The sequence below is a fragment of the Pavona decussata genome, unplaced genomic scaffold (genome assembly GCF_977016875.1).
Source record: "Pavona decussata unplaced genomic scaffold, jaPavDecu1.1 SCAFFOLD_102, whole genome shotgun sequence".
Taxonomy (NCBI): Eukaryota; Metazoa; Cnidaria; class Anthozoa; order Scleractinia; family Agariciidae; genus Pavona; species Pavona decussata.
This window is the reverse complement of record NW_028145517.1, coordinates 78999-93901: the sequence shown is the minus strand read 5'-3', so window position 1 is coordinate 93901 and position 14903 is coordinate 78999. Positions and strand designations below refer to the sequence as shown.

Sequence of the window (14903 nt, the reverse complement as noted above, 5' to 3'; positions counted from 1 at the left end):
TATAAGCTCTCGATACGAATATTGTTTTAAGACCATCAAATTTCCGCGAGGCAACTATCAGACGATAGTCCCTCAACAGAAACATGTACACTATTGTTTAAATAAAATGAATGTTTTTTAAACATGTTAAAAATCTTTAATGCAGAATCGTTCATTTACATATGCAGCTAGTTCTAGCGAACTGAATCGCGTTTTACAAAACTTACAGAAGGGTAAAGTATTTTAACAAAAACAAATAACCAAGTCTTCAGCTCTGTATAAGGGAGGTCCAGGTTCACTCAGAGTCCGCGAAAAATCCTTGAGCAGCCATACTGCTTACCACAGGACGGTCAGGATAGTCTTGGGCACCCGGTGTAACCAGTGTTTCCATCTCGGGCTCGGACGCGGCAACACTGTTAGATGGTGGCTGATCGTCATCGTTGTGATTGTACTTCTGTGATCCAACCTTGCCATTTCCTGATCTGGTGTCTTTGGAATCGGACATGGTGGAATTCAAACTGGAGCCGTGGGGTGTTACTGCAAAAAGGTGACGCCGTTGATTAGGATGTTAATTTAGAAATACACTTCTTAGCCCCATTCACGCCAACAAAATATGTTTAATTAAGCTAGGTTTAACAAAATGAAAATTGGTAATAGAAAGCTGAACCATTGGCTTTGACAAAGGATTCAAGAAAACTTTAAATTACGCTTTCATTTGTGCTAAATATGTAGTCGACAAAAATCCGAAAGCATCTTTTATGAAGGAAAAAAAAATTAAACTGAGTTTAACTAAACAGCTTTTAAACGTTTTTTAAGCGTTGATGTGAATGGGCATTAGAAACAGTTTCAAAAAATGTAGTGACCTTACTAAAGATCATAGCCCCACTGGTGCATAGGGCAATCGTAAGTGGAGGTTTCGTGTACCAACTCCCAATTCTCTGGTTGAAGTTTTGTTGTTTTTCAGTGTCCGTTGTTAATGATCGTCATACGAGCCGGAAACACAAGCTAACCAGTTGCATAAAATCTTCACGAACGTGACAGTCTTAAGATTCTTTATGCAACGTGGCACTGGGAAGCGTTTTACCTGAGGTTAGCTAAACTATTTTGCGGCAACAACTGATTAGACTTTGCCACCTGCCGACCTCGTAAGCCAGGTCACCAAAAGCCCGCAAAACATGACTCACTTAGTGCATGGACCATGCCAAAAACGTACTTTAAGAAATTAAGATATTATGCGAGGGCTTCATTAAACTTGGTATTCAATTTGTTCATGTTTTGTAAGTTTTGTCTGGAGGTCGATTTTTCAGGTTCTTGCTCAGCCAGTTAAGATTCTTAACAGTTTCGGTGACTCTCCGTTTAAGTGATATTCAAATACTGTTGTGAATAAATGAAGCTTGATTGATTGTACTTATCAACAGCTATTGCAAATTTAAGTTAAATGGACTTTAAAGTTAAATGACTCCTTACCTTATTATCAAGTCTTTTGTCCTGGCTTTTCAGGGCTGTTTCCTCTCAAAGTGAATTTTAAATAGAGACAAATCGCACGATTTTGTATCATTGTGATGGAAAATGAAATCTTACATAACAATAGAAGGGGAACTTGAATTTCAATTTCCAGTTCCAGAAATGGTTTTATAATAGCGAGTGATACCACCTTTTACATTTGGACCTTCTGAAACAAACTGAAAGATGAAAGGGCCACCAACGTCGCCTGACACGCCAAGTTTTAACTATAGCACCAAAGTTGGTCATATTTAACCATGTTTGTTTGGATGGGTGCAGAAGTGAAACCTTATCTAGACCGGGGGTGGGGTGGGTTCTGCCCGCGACTACTTTGAAAGTTTATAACGTTTCTTTACATTTGCGTATACGACAAGAAACTATTTTCAGAAATTTATTAGGGAACAATTTGGTATGGTAGTTCACGTTAATTTTACACTGGCCTGGCGAACAAGTTATAAGACTTGCCCGCTCTTGCCCGCCGTATCCCGCTGGTGTCATGTATTGGTTTTAATTGGTCCAAAAACAGCACATGCGCCGAACCGTGAAACTCTCCCTCTAACTTTCTGACAGTTATTTTTATGTTTGTTTATCATTTAAGCGTTTTTCGTTTCACTTTGATTACTTCTAGGTCAAAGATCCTGAAATTACGAAATATTCTTCAAACTTGGATATATCAGTGAGAATCTTAAAATATATGAAATAAAAATGCATATGGGGATCACTATCATGGCTTGCTTAGGAGAAAACGACCAGTCATCTCGCAATTTATTATTTGGGCGCGCTAATGACACATGAAATTATGCTCAGTTAGGATGCGCAATGCAATTCAATGGAAGCAGCTGAAGATAGTTACGTTCAATCTGAAGGGAAATAATTTTTCGCCAAAATTCTTACTGATTATTTATTAAACTGGAATCAAATTAAAATTCACCCTTACTGCGCTATTGGGGGAGAGAAAGAGCCTGCACATGAGGAGATAAGTGTCTTGACTAGGAGAACAATCTGACTGAAGGACCCAGTCGCAAATCAACCACTCCTCGACCTTCCCATAGAACCGCTGCACCACCGCGCGGCCACTTCAGTGGACATATGGATCGCATCATCAAGTTCACTTAGAAGTGAGATTGGTCAGGTGGTTTAATTTGACATCAGTGAAGTCATAAACGTGTGAAGTCCACGGAGGGGGAGGCAGATTAAAACCCCTCAACGCACTTTAATTTGACTAACTAAAAAAAAAATTAATAAAAGAATGACACAAAAAGCATAGCTTTCGACATCTCTATAGCGCTTTCCCTCCGTTTAACATGAGGTAAGTCTTTCAATGAATTAAAAAGAAAACTGTGAGAAGTAGTGTGACTAAGCGTGACAGATTCGAAAAATTGCGTGACCTCAACCGGAACGCGAAAGGGCCCGGAGAACATCCCACCGGAACAGAAAAGAGACAAGCCAACGGAAAATAATCGACCATATCAAACAACTTCATTTTATTTAGGAATGGGTACGGATAGAATTATGTCATTGGGAATTACGTTTTTCGATCTGCACTCATTGTAACTTAAAGGTTGAGGCGCAATGAGCCGGAATAGGTTTATCCAATTAATGGGTCAGAACAATCTGCCTTCTGCAGCATCATGAAATTAAACCGAACAAATGTATATTCATCGTGTACCCGCGGCATGTTCCTTCGGTTAGAATCAATAGGAGTTTGTACATATGTCATATTTCCGGGAAATTTCCCCTCGTGTGAGCAATCGATCCTTCTGTGAAAACCTTGAAAAACAAACTGAAGTGTTATTGTTTAAATCTGCTGAACATTCTTCCAAGCAGGCATATCTTCTGGCTCTGGCTTTGACAAACATTTTCAAGAAAACGTGGATAAAACAGATGGACTAAATGGTAATTGTAAGAATGGTAATCTTGGAACAGGTCTGTTTGTTAGCAATGTTTTTGTCTTGGTGTTTTTCCCGGAAATGCCGACAATTTATAACAAGTGTCCTTAGTCATCCGGATTTTCTTGGAATGTGTCTTGTAAATAATGAAACACTCTGTTTGCACTGACATGTTTTTGTCGCATGTTAATAAGTCTTATTTTTGGAAAATGACTTACCTTGGAAATCGAACTTTAAGCCCTTGAGAGTTTGCCTCCGTCTGATTGGTCGCTTGGTTCATAAATACAAAACATGAGTTTTCTTGGAAATGAGAGAAAATCTGTTTACAAGATGTGTCTTAACTTGATCCTTTTTAGAATCCCTTTTGTATCGTGGTTTACTGCGGTTTTTAAAAAGTCTTGCGTATCGATAAAAAAAAGAAGCATTTGCAAACATTAAAGATATCCTTGGTTTTCCGACGTTGTACTTTTCACTTTCGCTCGCAACACAAACTATCTTCGCTGTGTTGACGCTTTGTAGGAATGCTGAAATGTGATGATCATGATGACCTGTCAGTATGCTTCGAAAGCCAGAACAACCTGAATGTAGAAAACGTGTATAAATAAGCGGCATACCGTAATTAATGAGAAGAGAAAGAGCCTAAATACGATTCCTTGGGGGAGAGATTAATACCATGAAGATGAAGAATATCCTTCACCGCTTCCTCTTAAATAGAGAAAATAGTTTCAAATGCTTCTATAATATAAGGAGTCTCTTTACTGCTCCGCGTCGACAGCTGATACATCCGTACTGCTATATAGAGGAAATATAATTTGGTGTGTGTTGTACACGTATTCAATTCAGATTTAGCAAAGAAGGTGAAATATTGCCATAAAGTAAACAAGCTCGTCTATTGCGTTTGAGATTTGGCCAATGACACCCAAACAGCAGAGCCGAACACTGAGATATCGTAATTTAAACATGTAAGCCAAGAATATAGATTCTTACGCTCCTTTTTCAATGAGTTTATTACATGATACACAGCTATCCATGTTATTGATAAAAACGAAATCAACAAATTGCCAACTGGAAAATGCTGGACGTTACATTGATGTTGTAGAAGTCTAAAAATTTATGCACGAAATTAACCAGCAAGATAGTTTACAGTATTCGGACGAAAACTTACTTATTTGTTGTCAGACACAAAACGGCTACGACAACGGAAAAATGGAACCTTCTATTCGATCTTTAAATGGTCTCGGCTATTATTAAGCTATTACTGAATTTAAATTGACAGAAAATTATGACTAATCCATTCTAGGTTACAGTCGTTGCATTTATAATCGATGGTGAAGCAGTCGGTGAAGAGCCCATGATACTGACATCAAGATGTTATAAATAATTTTCTACTCTCTGTAACTGTTCCCACAGGTTGCTCGATGAACATTTTAGCGATTTACAAAGCGTTAATGTTTATCTATGAGTCATAAAAAGCATTCATCTAGCAGTCCGACTCGACTTTAGTTCAGAGCCGACACAGTTCAGTCAAGAAAGAAACCTTGAGAAGCCATTTTATCCAGAACAGGACGGTCTGGCACGGGTCCTCTATCCGGCAGAGCTGGCTGTTCCTCGGGCGAATTGTTCACCATCAATCGTCCGGTATCCATATCAAAGTGAAGCCGCTCCTGTCTTGCCTCTTGTGGTCGCCGATTGCTGTAGTTTACCACCGCCGCTCTGTCTCTTAACGACTCGCTGTAGCCTGTGTCATATGGCCTGGTTGACCGGTTACTCTTATCCTCCATACTTGCTTCACACACCTCAGGTCAAGCAGAAATAATCACAAGACTGAAGACTCAGTAGCTTAGTTCGGCTTTGAAATGAAAGCGAGAGAAACGCGCTGGCAATGTCGACTTTGCTTCGCGGAAGATGTTTGACTAAAATGAAAGCGGAAATTATAGGGCATGCGCAATTTTCCGCGAAAGCCATTAAAGAGACCGCGATCGTTTCAGTCAGCAGTGAGAGGTTGTAGGAGTTGGGTTATGAGGAGGTATAAAACTCCAGGTCATTAGAAAATGAATTAAATTGCCTTTGCATCACAATTCAGAAAACGAGCAGACTTGCAAAGTGCAATTTTGACGTCCTTGGGTTTTTAAAAAAATATATTTAGTCTGAAACTTTGACGATACATTCGTGTTTCCAAGAAATCAAGTACTAGTCATTCTATAATCTTGATTACTAAATCAGTTCACACCAGACACATCCAATAGTATGACCGTAAAAGCTGTTAACTGTTACCATCCCGTATGATTTGCCGTTTGTTACTCCTGAAAGCAAAATTGAACTGCGCGGAGCTAAACTACCTTTTTCACTATACTGATGAGAACACTTCCGGGCGGCCTGAGAGATCAAACGAAAATGAAACGAAAATATGAACTCAATATCCCTAATTTGGGATATCCTTAGCATCTCAAGAAATTTATAATTAGTGTTTAATATTATTCTTAACTAAAGGCATAAGGATAGTTCGTTATGTTCGTTCTGTATATACTTGACTAATTTTTTCAGATTATAATTAATACTTTAGTGTCCTTGGAGTCTGGCGAGCTCTCTATCAGTTCTTAACAATTCATCTGAGCTCGGGAATTGTAACGCAGATCAGCATATAAAGCTTTACAATCAGACAAACGTATCCTGTCCGAAGTTTCCACTGGGGGAGTCAGGCCGCTTTTCGTCGAAATCTATTAGATCCCCTTTGGTGTCTCCTTCTTTGCCTCCCTGTTCCTCAATCTTGCCGTTTGGCTCCTGTTTTTCACTGTAGATCTTTGTACCAGAAAGGATGCTTACTTCAAGTGACTGACATTTATCCGGATTGCCGTGGTATACATACCCAGCCAAAGCAGGTTGCTCCTCGGCGTCAACTACCACACAATAAGCTACGACCAAAACACCCCCGTAAGGAAATTCTTGGCAGATCCTGTAAGCTTCTTCTAAACTTCCTTTTTCAGGATTTGGATTTGGATTTGGCAGAGAATTATCTCGAAGAACATATCTTCCGATATTTTGCAAGGATGGATACTCTTTTGAAAGGCTTTCCCCTGGCTTTTCCTCGGCCTCTTGTAGAGGATGGTTAAATGGCTGTTGTTCCTTCTTGTTACTGTTCGGCCTGAGGACGACGTGCAACACAGGTTCTTTGCGAGTTGTCCACAAGCCGAGCAATTCTCCCTCAATGTTAATCTTGCCGGTACCACGTTCCCGAAGTAACTCCTTAATCATCTTCTCGTCTTCTTGGAACATGTAAACACAGGGCTCTTCGTCATTTTTTGCAGGGACAGGCGGATTCTGCCCATAATTTACCCTCGGCCTTTGCTCGTTAATAGTCGTACTCCAATCTTCGCCATCATTTATGTTTTTCAGTATGTATTCCACTTTACTGAATGGACTCTGCAATGAGCCACGGATAATGTGAACTTCACCTTTTTCATAGTCTCTTTGTCCCTCTTTGTAAAGGTACGGCGATAGGGTGACCTCCCCACTTGGCTTTATGTTGGCAATGATGAGAAGAAAACCACACGTCCCTCTGGGGTAATTTCGAATCACGGTCGATGAATCACCGCTGCTTGGCTCCGAGAGATGTAGTCGATGGTGCGAATGCCACTCTCCAATGTGACAGAGCTGGTACTGTTCCGTAAGGATCTTCCCAACACGCTCCAGGTATGGAATGCTCTGGTAGAAAGAGACCTCCGTTCGTGTGCAGCCTTTAGCTGGTCCAAGCACAATGTGCAAAACAGGCTCTTGGTCGTGAGTCCACAAACCAAACAGATTACCTCCTGTTTCTTTCGCTGGATGACGGAGAACTAGTTGCGTCATCCTGTCAACGTCTTCGTGAAACATGTGGACTTTAAAACGCGCTCCAAAGCCAAACGCATTACGAAGAACGTCCATTTTTATACTGGCGTTTCAGACCACGGAGTCGAAGCAACTGTCGTTATGAAAATTAAGCTTTCGATTTGTGTTAATATATTAGATTGATCATGCGCTACTAGCCTCACAATTTCCTAGAAACGCGTTCGACTTTTCATCGTTTGACAAGCGTCAGGTTCCAATGTTTTTAATTTTCTCACTGCATCGTCACCGATTTTGTTAAAATTCTTAATTTCAAGATGAACGTTCCTATGTTAAGTTTTCTTTTCTTTTTCTTTCATTTCTTCACATATGTAAATATTTGGAATTATTTTAGCATGGCGCATTTCATCCGTTCCGGCTTTTCTCGGAAATGTTGTGTTGTATCGCGGATTGACTTACCGTAGGTCATATTCAATACCTGTGATTTTTCTTGTCTGCAGCTTCCTTGAAATTACCTCTGACGTTAGAAGACTCAGAAGCTAAATTATATTTATTACACATCAAAACAGGTCGACATTTTCAGCGCTTCATTTAATATACGCTTTCATTTATTTTTTTTGTGAATAAACATGAAGTGCAATGTAGCTTTTCTCAGAAATGTAAACGCAGCGATTGAAGGCTTTGACACAAAAGATTTCATTTGGTCTTTAATCTTTTGCCGAAAATTCAGCAACAATCCTGATTTTTGTTTGAGATTTTTTCTCCAAATCTAGCGTTCACTGTACAATAGAATATGTCACGCTATCTCACACATTCTACTTTCGAAGGGGCTCGTTTAAATTTAGCCCTGAAGTGACAATAATATTCGGCGTTTCTCCGAAGTGATGTTACATTGATCGCATTACATGTAATATAAATCAATTAATGGGTCTGTATATAACGTTAGTGGATGTAACACTCGCTCCAATGGGTAGTGAAGATAGCTCGGAATTTTCAGAGCTACATCGAGTACCCTTTTAAAACATTTCATTCCATTTTCTTGTGAATAAACATGAAGTGTAATGAAGCTTTTCTCAGAAATGTAAACGAGACGGTAGCAACTTTGAAATAAAAATGCTCCGTTGGTCTTCTGTCTTTTGCTCAAAAGTTTATCAATTATCACAATTTTTGTTTGAGATTTTTTTCCAAATCAAACTGCAATAAATATAATATCATTTACTAATAGTAGGTCACGCTATCTTAAACAGTCTACTTTCGAAGAGGATCGTTGAAATTTAGCCCTGATTCACAATCATTATGATCCGGCTTTTCTTGGAAGTGATGAAATGGGTCCGTAACATCAGTACCTGTAACACACCCTCAATGCAGCTATATTTTTAATTAAACTTTACAGAACTTTACACGTTCGCATCATGTGTGTTACAAGAAAACTATGTTCATGTACAAAATATTTGAGTGCTGTGTTAACGTTATACCTTAGCTCTTACTATGCAATATGTTATAAAAGCTCTTCAGTGCACATTTTACTGAGATCATGCATCTAGTACCTATCGCTATCATAATTATTCATCAGTCATTATTTAGTTTTGACATAATAGCACCCAGGAAAATTGATAGGAGAGGGATGAACTATAAACTAGATACAGCATACAAAGCATACAATGGACGTTATACTCTAGTAAAATATATACACAACAAAATCTGCAAGTGTTTGAATGCGGGTATAAATATAATTCTAATAACACAAACTTACTCTATAATATGGTAAACTGAAGGTGTTTAAGATCGAAACTTTACAAATCATCTAGACGCGATCACGTTATTTGAAGGTATTGGACCTTGTCTTAGTGCACCTAACAACCCACTTAGAGGAATTTCTGAACCGCAAAGAACACTTCTTTGAACTTAGTTGTGGAGCTTTTACCACCTGACTATTGAGGTGTTACAAAACTTTGCTACTAGTGTTGGCGAAATGTTCAGCCCGTGCAAATATATCTACTACATATGTATGCCCGATTCATGACTAATAAAATATTATCAATGTCGTTTTCTCTACAGCTTCAAGTTGAACTTAGCCATGGAGGTTTTACAGTAGACTATTCATCAATCAGACCATTGCAGTGTTACATGTCTTATAAATGGACAACGCTGGTCTACGTCGTATATGTATATATACTATACACTAATCGCAATTCATGGCTATCCATGAATTTAGTTTTTTTCTGCCGTTTTAAGTTGATGGGTCTGATTTATAGTTCAGTTCACACATCGTTTTGTTTACACTGAAGTGATTAATGTCTCCAAGGAGGTCGATTGTCCGGTCTGTTGTTGTACCTTGCTGTTTTGTGACGATTACTTGGAAAGCAACACAGTCTCGAACTGGAAGATATTCTTCGCGGAGGCGTGCTCAGCTGGCCAGTGGGCGTACGAGTTTGTAGTCGATGCAGTTGTTTGTAATTACGGTTTTGCCTTGTGTATGTCATGGGATCACGGGCCTGGCTCATCTTTTGCATGGTCTTTCCAGTTTGGGTTGGGTGTCTTCTGGGATCATAGGCGTTCCTCACGTCCTCTTCGTCACGGTAAAAACTTGGGGAATGCGTTTGAATTTCTTTTCCTCTCTCGATGCTATCTCTGATCCTTCGAATTGTCTTAAATGCATTTCTTTGCGCAGGCAGTCGTACAAGTTTGCCTTTTTTATCAAAGCTATAACTGGACCCTTGTGTGTAAAGATAAGGAGACAACTGCACTTCACGTGATGACAGAATGTTGGCAATGATCAAAATGAAACCACAGACTCCACGAGGGTAGTTTCTTATAACGGTCGATGAATCACCCCCGCTTGGCTGGAAAAGCTGCAGCTGATGATGGGAGTGCCATTCCCCAATGTGGCACAACATGTAGTCTTGAGTAAGCAGCTCACCATTTCGCTTCAAATAAGAGATATCTTGGTAGAAGGAAGCTCCAGTTCGTTTGCAGTTTTGACCTGGGCCAAGTACAATGTGTAGTACTACGTCACCTGCAGTGGTCCATAAACCGAACAGGTCTCCTCCGGTCTCCAGGTGTGGGTACTTGAGAACGAGTTTCGCCATCATTTGGAGGTCCTCCTCAAAGATGAAGACCTTGAAATCATCGCTGTTGCTTGTAAAGTCACGCTGAAATCCTGGCGTCCCCAGATACATTGGGCCTTCCTGCCAACCATCTCTACTGGAGATACTATCACGGTATGTTGGCGGATCTTCAAAATCTGGAGAACTTGACATTTCCTTTCTTTGATGCGGAGAGATACGCTTTGAAGTGACTGAAAGGTGTTTCATCGGTTCCTCCAGCTCAGTAGTAAAATCATCGTACTGATCTTTTATGGCGATCCTTTTAAAGCCTTCCATGTCCCTAAACGGGCTTCTGCCGTCAAGAAGCTCAATTTCCCTCTCTCGCCCATCTTGTAACACCAGGATTGCTGACTTTAGGATCACGACGTCTAGAAATTTGCCGGTGGCTTTGCTTTGGTGAGGGCACCATGAAGAGTCAAGCCCACGTGATTTCATGGGAAGGGCATGAGAGAACGAAACGTCGGTATAAAGCCAGTTGCCTATGTGTGTGAGAGGGAAATCATTGCTGAAGATGTCTACTCCAAGGCGTGAGTAGTCATACTTGTTGGGACAACAGTTCGGTCGACAAATAACGTGAATAACAGGTTCACCGTTGGTTGTCCACAAGCCAAACAGATTTCCTTGCCTTTCGCCATGAGTTGCATTTAAACGGAGGCTTTCATAATCCTTTCTGAAAATAAAGGCCTTCCGTTCGCCTTTAGCGATTGAAGTCTCCAGTGTATCTTCTAAGTCATCTGCGTCTGAATCTTCGATTTGATGATGTCTCGGTCTGGTAGGGTAATCCTCTTTGACGAATGATTCCTTCAGCTCGTAGTCGGTATTCTCGTCGTGGCCTTTGATGGTGATCTTTTCCATAGCTGCTAAGCGCCTGAACGGGCTTTCGTTAGGAAGAAACAAAATTTTCATCTTGAAATTGCGCCGGTATTCCAGGGTAATATCAGACTCAGTGATAATCATATTTAGAAAATAGTCTTCTGTGTTCTGACAAGACCTGGAATAGTCAGAGGCAAGGGTGGTTGATTCATCTTCAACATGTGCAGAAGAAGGACCAACATAACGCCAGTTACCGATATGCACGAGAGGGAAACGGTTGTCGGGGAAGTCAGCCAGACTAAATCGAGAATGTTTACTCTTAGGACAACAGTCTGATTCAGTTATGATATGAATAACAGGATCACCTTCGCTTGTCCACAAGCCGAACAAATTTCCTTGTCTTTCTTGGGTTGTCTTGGAAGCGAGAAGTCTCTTCCAATCTCCTTCGAAAATAAAAGCTCTTTGACTGGTTCTCTGCAACCTCTCCATAGTCGTTTGCCCAGTTAACGAGAGCATTTCACAAACAAATGCCGTTGCTAAAGAAAGTTCTCTCCAACGGTTTCGCTTATTAGCGTTTGCTCATGCGCAACGAACAATGAGCTGATTTCTCGGAAAGAACGGACGTAGCAAGCCTATGTTGATTACGCAAATTTATTTTCCCATAATACGTCAATAATTTAAAGTTTGTTCTTCGGTTTATTCATGATTAGTATTAAACCGGAAAACGCAATAGGTTGCAACTGGCATTACCGAATCTTAGTTTCTGTCAGCCGCTTCGAATCATAAACTGCATAAACGAAATACACAACTTCCGTTTTGAAAACGAAATATTTTCCATTACTTCAATTCGGGTCGGTCACGAATGTCACAAGCGGAGGTAATATTTCAGTCTCAGACAAATCTCACGGGCACCAGCTGAGTAAGTTATTAGTCTCCCCAATCTACTATCCGGATTAAATCTGAAGAACCACTTGACTTTTTCCCTGAAAAATCGTCGCACCATTGATAAAATTAACGAGGACAAGAAAGTTGTATTGAAGCCCGCCGCTCAGGGCTTTTAGAAGAAATAACAGCAGCTACGATCTGACATTCGGAGGATAAGATTTGATGTAACACACTTTCTACAGATTAAGATACATTTATTCCCCTGTCACAATGAGGGTAACTAATGCTAAGACGACATGAGAGAATCAGTATTGTAATTTATTCTGCTCGAAACGAATTTATGCGGATAACCTTATAAGGCACAGAGAAGTGACTTAAGCTTTTGATTTGGACATTGCTTTCAATTTCTAATACGGGAAGAGAACGGTTTACAGCGCGTTGCTTGTATCTATGAACTCTAAAGAGCAGATGTTGAACAGTGTCCGATATCACTGAAATCCTCAGTCTCGGGACGTCCCGAATTCTCTGACCCGTACGTAAAGCATCCTCGTGATCGTGTAAGTTAGCAAACTATTAACGCGTACGTACCACTGGTCCGTTGTTTGAGTTTGTTTTCTAACATGTCATCCAACCCATGCGAAATTCAAGAACATTTAGAGAGCAGAAGAGGCAGGTCAGGGAAGAACTGTTTTTTGACCCAACGACAGGGAAGTTGAAGGTGATGCCGAGACGAGATCTACAATTCACAACGATGTTTTCCTTCATATGTTGTTGTAGACAAACACGACGAATAGCCCCTGGGTCTACCGGCGAAAGACCTGTTATGGTCGATTTGTACAAAATCGAATCAGGTGGTTTCTTCACTAAGAGGTGGCGATCAAACAGCATCATCTCTCAGCTCTGGAGCCTTGAGGCTAGCGAGACACTCAGATAGAGACACATTGAGGTGGATAGATAGGTGGATATTCTAAGAAACCACACAACACTTTTTAAATTTGGAAACATGTTTCGACAGAAACTTCTGTCATCTTCAGTTTAAATTACAAAGCACAGAGTTGAATATATAGTGTAAACCAAAATGCTGATTAACTATAAGCACAAAGGAAACATGACAATGTAAAATATTACAGAGAAAGTTTTAAAATAACATGATACAGTTGATGATTAAGTGTAGGTTTTTCCCATTGAATATGAATGGCTTCTTTTGTCTTAAGTTGAAAGGTGGTAGGAGCGTGATCTAGGATTCTCTAAGAAAATCTAGGATGCTCTAAGAAGATCGAAACATGTAAAAGGTGTTGTCTGGTTTCTTAGAATATCGACATATCTGCTAATATCCAGATCTTTTGGTAGATACATCTATAGACAGTCAAACCGGCGGACAAACAGTCAGACAGACAGACAGACAGACAGACAGACAGACAGACAGACAGAAAAGTAGGTGGAAAGATATACCTATAACAAAATAAATAGCAGCAAAACTGACACCGTCAATTATTTTGAGTCGAGTTACTAATACAGTGGCATATAAATAGGGCCAAGCCATTTCCCTGAACACCTTCATTTTTACTCAGTATAACTTGAGAATAAAAATGCGAAGTTTATTTGCAGTATAGCCCTACTTACACCGACATAGCCTATCAAAATCACAGGGTGGGTTGTCAGATCACGGAGTAGAAGTAACTCATACTTTACAAATGTGCTATAAGTCTTACAATTTCCAAGAAACGCGTCCGACTTTTTATCGTTTGAAAAGCCTCAGGTTTCACTATCGTCGCCGATTTCTTCAAAGTTTTTAATTTCAAGATGAACGTTCCTAGATGCAGTTTTTATTTTCCCTTCGGTTTAATCTTCATATATTCAAATGTATGTAAATATTAGGAACTGTTTTAGCATGGCGCATTTTATCCGTTCGGGCTTTTCTCGGAAATGTTGTGTCGTCTGGATTCACTGAGGCCATATTCAATACTTACGATTTTTCTAGTCAGGTTCTTTTAAAATTACCTCTGATGATAAAAGACTCGAGACTAAAATTGAACAGCATCTTGCTATTTGGGGAATACAGAAAATTACTTTTTCTCTGTCGATACTACCACTCATCTTCCAAATATTAATTTTTCTTTTCTTTTTTCTTTCAAATCGCTCTACAGCAACTGGAAATTTGCACCGAATTGCGCAGAAATTGCTAAAGATTACTCAAAAAACAATTAAAACAAAACAAAACTAAAATAAATAAACAACAACAACAACAACAAAACTGGGAGGGGCTCCTCCTCCAAGTGTACAAGAAAGAAAGCGCTGGAAAATCGGTTGGTAGTCAGCTATGCTTTTGCCGCAATTTCTTTATCTTGATTTGAGAGTCACAAAATATTTATGTTTATCGACTTTCCTTTCCTGTAAAACAGGAAGAAATCTGTACCCTATTTACAGATGCCATCTTGACAACCATTTTGGATGACGTCACAGCCCCTCCAACAGCGTCATAGCCCATAACATCAACTAAGCATACGTTGAATGTCATCCAACAAGCTATCCATTTAAGGCAAAATCTCTTCAAACTTTGGTAACAGCAAAAACCAGGGGCCGGTTTGCAACAAACGCATCATAACTACGCCTCAGTTGGAATACTGTAGTAATGTTTGGGACCCTCGTACGGGCGTATAAAAGAATGGTTCCTATAACTTGGAAATGGTGCAGCGATGGGCCGCCAGATAGGCACTGGGGAGATAACAGCAATTAGCAAGCGTGACAGTGATGTTTAAAGAGCTCAACTGGCGAACCCTAGAGCAGAGAAGAGTCGATGCGCGCCTAACCATGTTGTATAAGAACACTAGCAACTTACTTGCAGTGAATCAAGGAGACAAGTTTGCGTTCACCAATCCGCAGAATAAAAGATGATCACTCCTTC

General features: G+C 40.0%; 2 protein-coding genes and 1 long non-coding RNA gene across 4 annotated transcripts; all 3 read right to left on the bottom strand.

The window, feature by feature from the left end:
- Positions 1–113: 113 nt before the first annotated feature.
- On the bottom strand, positions 114–1589 carry LOC146471440 (uncharacterized). Its single transcript, XR_014866654.1, has 2 exons — positions 1447–1589; positions 114–516 (listed from the first exon to the last, which is right to left on the bottom strand). It is a non-coding gene; the product is annotated as an uncharacterized LOC146471440 (long non-coding RNA).
- A 2770-nt stretch (positions 1590–4359) lies between these two features.
- LOC146471439 (uncharacterized) lies at positions 4360–7543 on the bottom strand. The gene has a single exon (XM_085119904.1). The coding sequence runs from the start codon at positions 7290–7292 to the stop codon at positions 6027–6029; it is 1266 nt and encodes a 421-aa protein (XP_084976030.1). The 5' UTR covers positions 7293–7543; the 3' UTR covers positions 4360–6026.
- A 430-nt stretch (positions 7544–7973) lies between these two features.
- Positions 7974–11797, bottom strand: LOC146471438 (uncharacterized). 2 transcript variants are annotated; one of them, XR_014866653.1, is made up of 2 exons: positions 8597–11797; positions 7974–8206 (listed from the first exon to the last, which is right to left on the bottom strand). XR_014866653.1 is itself a non-coding variant. In XM_085119903.1 (1 exon), the coding sequence occupies exon 1, from the start codon at positions 11627–11629 to the stop codon at positions 9485–9487; it is 2145 nt and encodes a 714-aa protein (XP_084976029.1). In that variant the 5' UTR covers positions 11630–11797; the 3' UTR covers positions 8533–9484. The 2 variants fall into 2 exon arrangements, 1 of the variants encoding a protein (XP_084976029.1); XM_085119903.1 differs by lacking the exon at positions 7974–8206 and having other exon boundaries at positions 8533–11797.
- Positions 11798–14903: the final 3106 nt, after the last annotated feature.

Bases quoted from the DNA above. Each gene is read 5' to 3' on its own strand.
- LOC146471439 (XM_085119904.1), bottom strand. From the start codon at position 7,292: ATGGACGTTCTTCGTAATGCGTTTGGCTTTGGAGCGCGTTTTAAAGTC.
- LOC146471438 (XM_085119903.1), bottom strand. From the start codon at position 11,629: ATGCTCTCGTTAACTGGGCAAACGACTATGGAGAGGTTGCAGAGAACC.